The sequence below is a fragment of the Urocampus carinirostris genome, chromosome 5, assembly GCF_059441175.1.
Source record: "Urocampus carinirostris isolate Australia breed hairy pipefish chromosome 5, RoL_Ucar_1.0, whole genome shotgun sequence".
NCBI lineage: Eukaryota > Metazoa > Chordata > Actinopteri > Syngnathiformes > Syngnathidae > Urocampus > Urocampus carinirostris.
Window position 1 is genome coordinate 12,180,038 of NC_142353.1, and position 13,764 is coordinate 12,193,801.

The following is a 13,764-nucleotide window of genomic DNA, read 5'->3' on the forward strand; positions in this document are numbered from 1 at the left end:
ACTCTTAAGGTGGAAGACAAATTGTAAATGGCATATTTACATTGATTTTGGGACACAGGATTTGGCATTATTATAATTTCATACATTTGATTAAATCATCAAATGTCACACAGTGAAATAAAATGTGCTGAAGAATAAGCTTTTGTCTAGAGACCGTGTTTGGCAGTTTTTTTCAATTTTGTATGAAAATATATGATGTGGCTCTCTTAATTTCTTTTTAAAACATTTTTTGCTTTTTTGGCTATTTGGGTCAAAAAGGTTCCTGACCCCTCTGCTATTAGTAGAGTAGAAGTGTGTTTTAATCCTAGATTTGAACAGTTCCACAGAGGTTGCAGATCGAATCTCAGTGGGCAGAGCATTTCACAACACGTAGAAGATCATTGGTCACCTTAACCAGGGCTGTCTCAGTAGAGTGAAGAACTTTTTCAAGTACTTTAGAAAGAAACTAGGTTTGACACAGGTCTATTATTACATAAGCATTCTGGATCAAGTATGGGTCGTTTATAGTAGGTTTAATAACAGCGGACTGTAAAAAAGTAACTCAAAACAAATTGAACCAGCACCCAATTGCGCGATAGAAATAAACGAGCCTACTGAATAATTGACAGGAATCCAGGCCAAGTGCGTCATAGTTGGAACGCTCCTAGTACCTTCGACTCTTTATACAAGCAACCCACTCCTCGTCCACCCCTGTTTCGCTAAACCTGGTCTTTCTCCTGTTGGCTCCCTGCCCCCGTTTTTCCTCCGCCCCCTCCATATGTCTCACTCTCTCTCTTTTCCTCAGTGTGAGCTACTGTCAGTTGGGAGGACGAACAAGCTACTGGAGGTTGAGCTCTGTTCGAGGACGGCCACTTTTCTCACATCGCCGAAATCCGGAATTTTGATTGACGACCCCCCCCGCAATCAAGAGGAGTGAGAGAGTGCGTGAGGAACTTCGGGCGAGCAAGGGGGGAGAGTGGAAAGGAGCGGCGGGTCTATTCCGACCATGCCGACGTGGGGACGAATAACGGCGCTTGTAGTACTTGGATTTGTTTTTTGGGACGTTGCGGTGCACGGTAAGGCTCCGTTTCCGTTTGCTTGCTCTTTAATGAGTGAATTCCGTGCAGAACATCTGTTACTTTAGTTACTTTACTTTTTTTCCCCAAATAGTCAAAATTTGACAATGCATTTTATTGAGTAAATGTTTAGAATTGTTTTGCAGTTTTCCCTTTTTTTGTGTGTGTGGGGGGGTGCGGTATATTGCTACAATTTGATTGAAAAAAAAAATCTCATTTTATTAAAAAGCACTTTATTGAGTGAATGTTGGACATCCTTTTGCAGACCTATAGTTTGCCAAATTTGCCAATTTCACTTAAAAAAATTTTTCTGATCAATAAGTCAAGCGGCACGCGGCTATGTGGTTAGCTTGTCAGCCCCACAGTTCAGTGATCCGGGCTTCAAATTTATCCACCTGCCCCCCGTGCGGAGTTTGCATGTTCTCTCCTTGTTTGCGTGGGCTTCATACCACGTTCCAAAAGGATGCATGGCAGGTTAATTTGTGGCTCCAAATTGTCCCGAGGTGTGATTGAGTGTGTGTGAATGCTGAACATTGTTCTGCACCACTTTCATAAAATGTATATTCTGCATTTTTTGATTGACTGGAAACAATTGTGAGTAACTAGTCATTTTTAAAGCAATTCATTGAGTAAATGCTGAGCATTGTTTTACAGCTCTTCAGAAAATCGGTTTTCTTCCACCTCCTTTTTTGTCTTCAACTTTTGTTTGAAATCAAATCAGATTAACAACTAATTTAATTGCACTTTATTGGTTGGATGCTGTGCAAAAAATGTTTTCTTTCTTCTTTTATTTTGCCAAATTCTCAAAATTTGACAAAGAAAATGTGATTGAGTATTGTTTTGATGGACAATAATGAAAAACTGTGCATGGTTTTGCACTCCTGTCAGAAAATTGGAAATTTCCCCCCTTTTTTGCAAATTCCTCAAAATTTGACAGAATTTTTTTTGGGAACGCGTCATTCAGATCATTTTTTTGGATGAATGCTTTGTATTGTTTTGCAGCACTTTAGAAACTCTGTTTTCTTACCCTTTTTATGGGGGGGTACACATTGTCAAAGATAGCTGATTAACAAGTAGTTTTGATTGCACTTTAGATGCACTTTATACAATGAACATTTGCTGAAAATCAATTTTCTTTCGCCCAAATTGTAATTGAATTAAAAAAATTCAAATAAGAGGAGCCACATATTCACATATTTTATGTAAATTTTTGGGTTCCAAATCCTTTTCTCCTGGCATTCTCATTTTGACGACCGAACCACCCCGAGCTACCCCCCCCCACGCCAACAGTTTACACCTGCTCGATACATTATCAACCCCCCTCCACATTCCCCAAAAGGAGGAATTTCAAAAATAACGTCGGAGCGAGTGAGTGATTGCGTCCGGCCTTGCCCTTCCATCTTCAGTTCTATTACAAAGCTTCTGAAGTTCTTCCAGCTTACGAGTTCGTCATAACTCGTCTGTCGCAGTCGCGTCGACGAAAGCCGTGACCGAGCGCAAAAGCCGTGACCCTCTGAGCATTTCAAGCACACGCGTGCAAGCAAACATACAAAGTGTCTACATGATTTCATGTGAACGTTGACTGATCTGAAGAATCCAAACAACAGCTGCCCGCCGCCTACACTTAATGTGAAGGCTGATATATTTTTTCTATTTTCGACGGATTTTTTTACCGCAAAAAGGGTTTGTTATAGAATGTTTGTACAGGTGCTTGAAATTCTTGAAAAGGCTTGAATTTAAATGTAGTCAAGAAAATGCTTGATTTTTGGGTGAAGTGCTGGAAAATGCTGGAAATTGTTGTTGTCGCCATGTTTTTTGGCAGTCCGACTATAGACCGAGCAAGAAATAACGAAAAATTAAAGATAAACCGTTAAAATAATGCCCACACGCCTGATCTGGTGGCTTGTCATAATGGCGTAGTCATCATGACAAGCATCACGCCCCCTACTGGTCACACCCAAGAGGACAGCTCTCGCTAGAAAAAAAACACTCTTCATGCTCGGCTCCTTATTAAGAGGCTCTTTCGGCTCCCAAAAAGCTCCTCAGATTTTTTTTTAATACTATTAGATCAATAATAATAAAACATTATGCACCAAATGATTAATAATTAGTAATTTCATATGTCTTGCGGGGATTCCCGAAAAACACATGAAATCTAAATATATTTTTTCACAGATCGACAAAAAATACCAAACCATTTTAGCTTTTCACACACTGAACAGATTTAAAGTCACAAAATCCCTGAGATGCAAAACAATAAAACAGATTAAAAATATGAACTAATCAATGCCATGAATAAATAATAAAATGCAAAAAAATAACTATTTACGATTCTATTTTAACCAACTTAACCTACAGATCCCCTGAAAAACAAGCAAAAAATATAAATTAAAACAAGTAAAATAAAAAGCAAAAGATCATCATTCTCAAAGAAGGAAAGATTGATTGCACTCGGAGCAATCAATGTGATTAAAACGAGTCCAAATTTGGCTCATTTTTTTGCTTTTAATAAAAATGTTTTCTTTCCTTCTTTGTCTTTCGTATTGAACTCAATTATTACTCAACATATTAAGGTTCTGTGTGCATAGTTGAAGCAGAATGGCAGAATTCATGTCAGTTTATAGATGCCCATTGACACAAAAGTCTTGTTTATCACGGAGAGGAACAGCTCAAAATAGCACAAAGTATGTGCTAGATGCAAGATAGCGACTTATTTTGGTCATCAAAGTCTACAAAAACAACAACAACGTTATCTGGACCAATTTCTTTCTTTGAAGGTACTGGAAAAATTTGCCTTGAATTAGCCATGAAAAAGTTGTAAAAACCCTGATAATAAAAAAATAATATGTGATGAGTTTAAAGTTCCCCGCGAACTTTCATTTATTAGAAAAACAACACATTGATTTGAATATCAAGCAAAAATACATGAAATATCATACCAATGTTATTTTTTTAATAAAAAAAATCATAGGTTGAGAAAATTGTACAGTAATCCCTCGGTTATCGTGGTTAATGGGGACCAAAACCACCCGCGAAAAGTGAAAATCCGTGAAGTAGCGACGCCCCCTTCCAAAATGCTTTTTTTTCATTTTTTTTTAAGCATTTTATTTTATTATTATTATTTTTTTAGACCTGCAAAGCTCTGAACCCGCGAACGTGGAACCACGAAGTAGCGACGCCCCTTCAAAAATGCTTAAAAAAAAATATATATAATAATTATTTTTTATCTTTTTTTAAGCATTTTATTTTGTTATTATTATTTTTTAGACCTGCGAAGCTCTGAACCCGTGAACGTGGAACCACAAAGTAGCAACGCCCCTTCAAAAATGCTTAAAAAAATAAAAAAATAAAATAAAATTTAAAAAAAAGTATATATATATAGATTTTATTATTATTACCCGCAAAGCTCTGAACCCGCGAACGTCGAACCACGAAGTAGCGAGATCCCACTGTATGTATGTATATATATATATACTGTATATGAGTTTGTATGTTCCCCCTGTGCTTGTGTGGGCTTCCTCCCACATTCCAAAAGACATGCATTTCAGGTCAATTGGCCAGGCCAAATAGTCCCTCGGTGTGATTGAGCGAGTGAGTTGTCTGTCCCCGTGTGCCCTGCGATTGGCCGGCAACCAGTTCAGGGTGTCCCCTGCCCACTGCCCGATGATTGCTGGGATGGGCTCCAGCACCCCCGCGACCCTACTGAGGATAAGCGGTGCAGCTAATGAGATGAGATGATATATATATATATATATATATATATATATATATATATATATTTGTATGTATGTATATATATATATATATATATATATATATATATATATATATATATATATATATTTGTATGTATGTATATATATATATATATATATATATATATATATATATATATATATATGTATATATATACTGGACTGTCTCAGAAAATTAGAATATTGTGATAAACTTCTTTATTTTCTGTAATGCAATTAAAAAAACAAAAATGTCATACATTCTGGATTCATTACACATCAACTGAACTATTTCAAGCCTTTTATTATTTTAATATTGCTGAATTTGGTTTACAGCTTAAGAAAACTCAAAAATCCTATCTCAAAATATTAGAATATCATGAAAAAGTATACAAGTAGGCTATTCAACTAATCACCTGAATCATCTAATTAACTCGAAACACCTTGCGAGGGTTTCCTGAGCCTTAAAAACACTCAGTTCAGTAAACTAAATCACTGCTGATCTGACTGCTGTCCAGAGGACCATCATTGATACCCTCCATCAGGAGGGTAAGACACAAAAAGAAATTTCTCAAAGAGCAGGCTGTTCACAGAGTGCAGTTTCAAAGCATATCCACAAAAAGTCTGTTGGAAGGGAAAAATGTGGCCGGAAACGCTGCACAACCAAGAGAGATGACCGCAGCCTTAACAAAATTGTGAAGAAGAGCCGCTTCCAGAATTTGGGGGAGCTTCAAAGACAGTGGGCTGAAGCTGGAGTCCAGGTATCAAAAGCCACAGTTCACAGACGTGTCCGGGAAATGCGCTACAATAGCCGTATTCCCATGGTCAAGCCACTTCTGAACTCAAGACAACGGAAGAAGCGTCTGACTTGGGCTATGGAGAAGAAGCACTGGACAGTTGCAGAGTGGTCCAAAGTCCTCTTTTCAGACGAAAGCAAGTTTTGCATTTCATTTGGAAGTCAAGGCGCCAGAGTCTGGAGAAAGGCTGGAGAAGAGCAAAATCCAAGTTGCTTGAAATCCAGTGTGAAGTTTTCCACAGTCAGCAATGGTTTGGGGAGCCATGACAGCTGCTGGTGTTGGTCCACTGTGTTTCATCAAGTCCAGAGTAAATGCAACTGTGTACCAAGAGATTTTAGAGCACTACATGCTTCCATCTGCTGAAAAGCTCTATGGAGATGAGGATTTCATTTTCCAGCATGATCTGGCACCTGCCCACAGTGCCAAAACCACCAGTAACTGGTGCACTGACCATGGCATCACTGTCCTTGATTGGCCTGCTAATTCCCCTGACCTGAACCCCATCGAAAATCTGTGGGGTATAGTTAAGAAGAAGATGAAAGACACCAGACCTACAAATGCAAATGAGCTGAAGGCCGCTATCGAAGCATCCTGGGCATCAATAACACCTCAGCAATGCCACAGGCTGATTGCCTCCATGCCACGCCGGATTGATGCAGTAATCCGTGCAAAAGGATTCCCAACCAAGTACTGAGTGCATCAATGGACATTTTCAAATGTTTGATTTAGTTTTGCTGTTATAAAATTATTTTTTTACTTGGTCTGAGGAAGTATTCTAATATTTTGAGATAGGATTTTTTAGTTTTTTTCAGCTGTAAGCCAAAATCAGCAATATTCAAATAATAAAAGGCTTGAAATAGTTCAGTTGATGTGTAATGAATCCAGAATGTATGACATTTTTGTTTTTTTAATTGCATTACAGAAAATAAAGAACTTTATCACAATATTCTAATTTTCTGAGACAGTCCAGTATATGTATATATATATATATATATATATATATATATATATATATATATATATATATATATATATATATATATATATATATATATATATATAATGTATATATATATACTGTATATATGTATATATATATATATATATATATATAGATACAGATACTCTCTGTATATATATATACAGAGAGAGAGAGAAAGAGAGAGATATGAAGGAAAAAATAAATCGAGAGAAAGAAAGAGAGAGATAGAATATAGAGAGAAAGAGACAGGAAAGGAAAAAGAAAGCGAGAGGGAAAGAAAGAGATAGTGAGAAGGAGAGAAAGAGGGATAGAGAGATAGAGAATGAAAGAGAGAGGAAGAGAGAGAGAGAGGGGGGAGAGAGGGGGGTGGAGTGGGCAGAGAGAGAGAAAAAGAGGAAAATAAAGAAAGAGTTAGGAGAAAAGAGAGCGCAAAAGGAAGGGAAGAGACAGAAAGAAAGAGAGAGAGAGAGGCGGAGAGTGGGCAGAGACAGAGAAAGAGAGAAAAATATAGACAGTGTGAGGGGAAAAAGAGAGTGTAAAAGAAAGGGAATGAGTGAGAGAGAGAGAGAGAGAGAGAGAGAGGAAAAAGAAGACAAAAACAGTAAGGGAAAAAGAGAAAAAGTGAGGGAAATAGAGAGAGAGAAAGAAAGAGAGAGAGAAAGAATAAAACAAAGATGAAACAAAATAAACAAATGAACACATTTTTTGCATCTTTTTTTGAGTCTATGTGTTTTTTTTTGCAAACCAAACTAACAAAAATGCTCAGGAACCTTTGTTACTGTGGTGGGTTCAAATTTGAATGAAATGTAAATGATAAATAACAGATCAAAATATAGTCAACAATGAAGGTTAACAAAACATCTAATAAATCAAAATAAAATCTGGTCCCCCCAAAATATCTTTTTTTTTTACCATTGTAGTGAATCATTCATCCTATCTTCGGTGTCCGTCACTGAGGGCTTACTCGGTTTGTTTTTTTGTTGTTAGTAGGAGCTTTTTCTCAAGGCTCATTCATCCCCCGGATGTTTAAGTGATGGATTAGGAATTTGTCCCTCCATTCATTGGCCTCTCTTGGATGACTGATCGCGGCTTCCCGTGAAAGACTCAGTTCGACGTGGGAGGAAAGTGATTGAACTGCTGGACGGGTTCCCTTAACCCTTTAAGGGACACTTTTATCTTCTCTATTGTCCTTTTTTTCTTGGAGCCAGCAAGATGATTGGCCTTTGCTTCGCTAGTCTTCTCTCCTAATCTGTTGGGTAACCGAGTGCTGATCTTTACACAGTAGACCGACAACCGTTTGCATAATCTCCTCCATCACTGTGAATATTATCCTTTCAAACAATCTTTTTTACAGGGGTTGTACGGGTGCTTGAAATCCTTGAAAATGCTGTAATTTTAATGGTGTGTTTTCAACAAGTGACAAGTGCTTGAATTGTATGTGAAGTGCTTGTCAATGCTTAAAATTGTTGCCATGTTTCTAAACCAGTGTTGGGCACATTACTTTAAAAATGTAAGCACTTGATGTAAATACCATCTCTTTGTGTTGGGTTTTGCGAGCTATCGCTACTATCATGCCATTGAAAGACAAACCCAGTCCACAATCGAATTGAAGATACTAACAATATCTTTGTGTCGTGAGTTTTGCTAGTCATTGCTACTGTGCTCTATTAGAAAGACCGAGACTGTCAATCCGAACTGATCACTTGATGTCAATGATATCTCCATGTGTTGAGTTTTGCTAGCTATCGCTACTTTTTAGCATTAGAAACACAAGGACTCTCTACAATTAAACTGTAGCACTTGATGTAAATAACATCTCTCTGTGTTGGGTTTTGCTAGCTATCGCTCCTATCATGTCATTGAAAGACAGACCCTGTCCACAATCGAACTGAAGATACTAATAATATATTTGTGTCGTGAGTTTTGCCAGTCATTGCTATTGTACTGCATTAGAAAGACAGACACTGTCAATTCGAACTGAATCACTTGATGTCAATAATATCTCCGCGTCTTGAGTTTTGCTAGCTATCGCTACTATTTAGAATTAGAAAGACAGGGACTGTCTACAATTGAACTGTCGTGAATTTTCACTTCTAGCTAGTAAGGGTGATTCGAATTCTGATTAGAAAGATAGAAACTGTCAACTTGAAATAAAACACTTGATGTCAATTATATTTTTGTGTGTCGAGTTTAGCAAGCTATGTATACTATCCTGCCATATAAAAGGAAACACCATCCATTTGAACTGAAGCACTAGGTGTAAGTACGATCCTATACCTGTCAACCTGTACGTTTTTGCCGTACAAAGTACGTTTAATACGCATTTTAAGATGTGTACAACGTACAAGAAAATCTGTGCGGAAAAACGCAAATTTGTCAATTATGGGTACCATCCGGTATACATGTACACCGACTATCACAAAACGGGGAATCAATCAAGTCAAACGAGTTCGCGGTCGTAGCCTCTATCTCGGTATCGTTTTTTTTTCGTTGCAAACGAAGCGAGCGGTTTGATGCTACTGCGCGCATACATCTGCCACCTCGGATTTCATGTGGTAGTTATGTAGTGAAAGGAAGTCCGTCTCTTTTTAGAGAACCGGCTCAACTCATTAAAGAGAGACGGCTCTCAAACGGCTTACTTGCTTTAATGCATTATATTACGAATCATTATTGTTGTATTAAGAAGTTAAGAAAAAAGGAAGTATAAAAGGAGAACATGAAAAAAGACAGGTTTGTGGTTATCCCTTTAATCAGTATATTACCAACAATAATTTAATGTAGAAAATGAATGAATAATTTGAATAAGCAAATGTATTATTCTACCTAATTATATATTGCATGTGTTTTTTTCCTTCTACAGTGAACGTCCAAGCTATTTAATTTTTGAACTTTTTTTTATAATAAACCTCATTCATGTCGAGCAACTCAGGATCTCACAACAGAATGTTAATTAACAATATATAAGATATAACGAAACACATGTACAATATAACATGTTAAACTACATAAATAAACACGTTTGAAAAAAAATATGGTGTAAGATTATTTTGTATTTGGTAAGAGAAAATACAAAATTTTATAAGGGCATGGAGCTTTGGAGGTTGACAGGTATACGATCCCTTCGTGTTGAGTTTTGCTAGCTATCGCTCCTATCTTGCCGTACGAACACAGAGACCATAATCGAAACAAAGATGTAAATAATATCTCCGTGTCAAGACAATCCTCCTCCAGACGAGTACAGGACGATCAGTTCCTGCCCAGTCTTTCAAGGATTCCCAGATCTCCTGTGACCTTCCACCTAGCTTGCAGCATGACTTTGAGCTTACGTTTCATTGTCCTTGGCGGGGTTAAAAAAAAAAGAAAAGAAACTGGTATCAGTTTTCACGGCCAAAAGCTCAGCCAGTTGCTGTGCTTTTGTCAGCAGGCTACTAATGAGAAGTTGCCACCTCCTGTTTTGGTTTGAATGCCTGCCACCACCTTCAATGTTTGGTCTGCTTTGAGAAGGAGTTCAGTTCTAGGTCGGTTTTCTGGCAGCTATGAAGTACTTGATCTCAGTTCCCATTAAAATACTGAACTTGTAGTCTCTTTCAAAGGGCCACTAGAGGAATGAATAGTCAAAATTTGTTCTAATATAGGAGTCGTGAAGTGAAATTTCTATATGGCGGGGGATGGAAACCATTGGATATTAGCTCTGAACCTTCGGTATATACTGCTTTGTATCTTTAATATATATGTATATGATTGAATGAGGGCAGCACGGCGGAGCGGTGGTTAGCGCGTGCGGCACAGTTCTGAGGTCATGGGTTCAAGTCCAGCTACCAACCTTCCTGTGCGAAGTTTGCATGTTCTCCCCGTGCTTGCGTGGGTTTTCTCTGGGCACTCCGGTTTCCTCCCACATTCCAAAAAACATACAGGTTAATTGGCCGGTCCAAATTGTCCCTAGGTGTGAATGACCGAGCGAATTGTATGTCCCTGTGTGCCCTATGACTGGCTGGCAACCAGTTCGGGGTGTCCCCTGCCCACTGCCCGAAGATGGCTGGGATGGACTCCAGCACCCCTGCCACCCTACTGAGGATAAGCGGTGCAGATAATGGATGGATGGATAGATGATTAAATGACACTATAATAAGATATGAAAAAAATATTAAATTTACCTTTGATTTGAGCTGGTCTAGGGGAATAGCAGACGGATGCAAAGGGCACCAAGACACACTCCTTTTTTATAAAATAATCTCAGGGCACACCGTATGTCCAAAATGTTTTAAAAATGAGTAGCCGGCAGTCTAAAGTTTTTCTTATTGTTTGTGGTCACTATGCCTCTGGAGATAATACAAGTTATTCATTTTGGTCAATAGTTTTGCTGTAACCTTTGATTTCCTAGATAAATGAGAAAAATTACAACAATTCCCGCGAACCTAGTGAGAATAAGCGTAAAATGAATGGATAGATAACAAAAATTGTTGGCAACTGAAGTTAATTTTTATAACGTTCTCACCTTTTCTGTTATTTTTTAATCTTTTATTTAGTAAATTGAAAAAAAATAATGATTAAAATTAGGTGTAAGATTTTTACTTTGTTCCATGAATTATTTATTTTGGCTGGGTAATTCTAAACAGCTTTTTTAGACAAAACAAGTTATCAAATACTGTATATGTCCTTGTACGACGTCATATAAAAAGAACAAAAAGTAATGTGCTGCCACCTACTGATATTATTGAATTTTACAATTACTTGGCTGATTACTGGAAGAAAGCAATAACATGTATTTTAAAAAAATCAAATAATAATAAAATTGGGCATTTTCCTGCGGGATACTTGTGAAAGTCTCACTGCACACTGGTGTGCCCCGATACACTGGTTGAAAAACACTACCTTAGAACTTGGGTGGCAATCTTTTGGTGTTGGGGGCTGCATTGGGTTAAAAAATTGGGCTAGGGGCCCAGGCCTGGAGACTCCAATTGTTCTCTGCAGTTGTAAATAGATATACATGCAGATATCTACATGTTATATTTGTTTTTATATTTGTTTTGAAACCGATTCAATTTGTTATATTAGTTTTCAAATGCTCAACCTATATTAGGTCCCTTTTTAAGCACTTACTTTGATATTTAGTATTGGAATATTTGTATTGTATTTCTGTAGTATTACTGTAGTAGTATTTTGGAGTATTTCTTTAGTTGTATTTGTGTAGTATTTCTAGTTTATGTGCCGTAGTAATTGTGTAGTATTTCCGCCATTGTTTTTTGGAGTAGTTCCATTATAGTATTTCTGCATTATTTTTGCAGTAATTCTGCAGTAGTAATTCTGTAGTATTTCCGTCGTAGTTTTTTGTAGTAGTTCCATGGTAGTATGTTGTGGTATTTAGTTTTCGCTTCTCAGAATTAAAGTAAAAAAAGAAATTAGATCTTTGTTTTCAAGCACTGATTTTAATATTTAGTTTTGTAATTGTTTTGCAGTACAGCATTGTTGAGCTATTTCCGCCACAGTTTTTTGTAATAGTTCCATAGTGTTATTTCTGTCTTATTTTTGTAGTATTTCCGTAATAGTATTTTTGTAGTATTTTTTTAGTTCTATACCTGTAGTGTTTTTGTAGGGTTACTCTATTTGTCTTTTTTGTAGTAATTTAGTAGTAGTATATCTGCGGTTGTATTTTTGAAGTATTACTATAAAAGTATTTCTGCAGTAGTATGTTTGCATTTTTGTGTTATGTAGTAGTATGTAATTTTGTCTTCTTCTCAGTAATAAAGTAAAAAAATAAATTAGATCACAAACTAGAAGCACAATCTTTAATATTTAGTTTTGTCATAATTTTGTCGTATTTTTGTCGTATTGCTGAAGTAGTATTTTTTAGCAGACATTGGGACAAAGCTGGCTCCAAGAGAAAACACCTTTTTTGTATATCTTTTTTACTTTTATATAGTGATGGTCTTGATATTTTCACCTTTTTCATATTTCAAGCAGGATTAAAAAGTCTGACGGGCCGCATGTTGCCCTCGGGCCGTAGTTTACCCATATCTAACTTAGAAGATTTCCTTGCCTTAATCGTCTCTTTATTTTTGATAATAGTCCCAATTGTTGATTGGTTACGTCCGTGCAAATTAGCAAGGGGAGCCATTTACATGTTTTCTTAGTGATTTTTTTTCCTTGCCAACATTTGAAATATGATCCACTTTTATTGTCATGATCCCACTTCGATTGAGAGCTTTTTTTCCATGGTTGTCAAGTTTTTTGCTTTTTCCTTAAGCAACACTGCAAGTCTTTAAATAAATACGGTACAAATTACAGCATTGTATTATTGACACTCAGCCTTTTCGAAGCACATGAGATTCAGAAATGAATGAAGAGAAAAGCATTGTGGGATGGAGTTCAAGCAATAGCATACCGGAATTTTCACGATTCTGTGACACCAATAGCACCCCAGCATTTTATACGATGTCGACCAATAGCAGGCAAGCTTCTTAGAAACATAACTCTAAGAAATCAGTGCTAAAGATGCATTTTCACGTCATTTAGTTTTATTTATTTGATTTTTCAAAACATTTTTGTATCCACCAAAATATGGAGGAAAATTATGTAATTAAAATACAGGTTTTGCAATTTTAAAAAGTAAAAAAACGTTTGATATGATATAAAATGCATTTAATTTTTTTTTTGCAATTTTGTGGTGATAGATTTAATGAATTGTTAGTATCATTAAACTCACTCAGTGCCAAAGACACATTTTCACATCATTTATTTTATTGTACTTTATTTATTCTTTACTCCACCTGCGCTTTGACATTTTGTTTGTTTTACCTTGCGAAAGAAGATTTTATCCCAGTCTGTTTTTGTACTTTAATTATTCCCTAAATCTTTTATTAGTCTCACTTAGTTTTACCATATTTTCCGCACTATAGGGCGCACCCCCAAAAAATAGTTTTTGGTCCTATATCTTCCATAGAAAGGCGCACCGGATTATAAGGCGCTACAGTGGGAACTTCGACAAAACAGTCAGATGATTCAGTCAAACTGATTACCCCCTAACATTCCCAAAGCTTGCAAAGAAGCAAATACGTGTCGTAGACACGTGCGGATGCGGAGTCCGTACGATGTCACTCAAATGCATCGTTTCAAATATCATTCGGAAGGTTAAAGTCTTGGGATTCAAGAAATGCCAACCATCGCAACTTTACTGTGCAAATGAAAATAAACACTTG

The 13,764-nt window shown here is 36.8% G+C and overlaps 1 protein-coding gene across 2 annotated transcripts in view; it reads left to right on the plus strand.

The window, feature by feature from the left end:
• Positions 1-676: 676 nt before the first annotated feature.
• LOC148365446 (bone morphogenetic protein receptor type-1B-like) overlaps positions 677-13,764 on the plus strand; it is a 47,728-nt gene continuing 34,640 nt past the window's right edge. Inside the window, exon 1 of one of the 2 annotated variants that reach the window (XM_088335771.1) lies at positions 677-1,055. In XM_088335771.1, coding sequence (XP_088191897.1) covers positions 986-1,055 — 70 coding nt within the window. In that variant the 5' untranslated portion in view covers positions 677-985. The remainder of the gene's footprint in view (positions 1,056-13,764) is intronic. The other variant, XM_088335770.1, reaches the window with a different exon arrangement.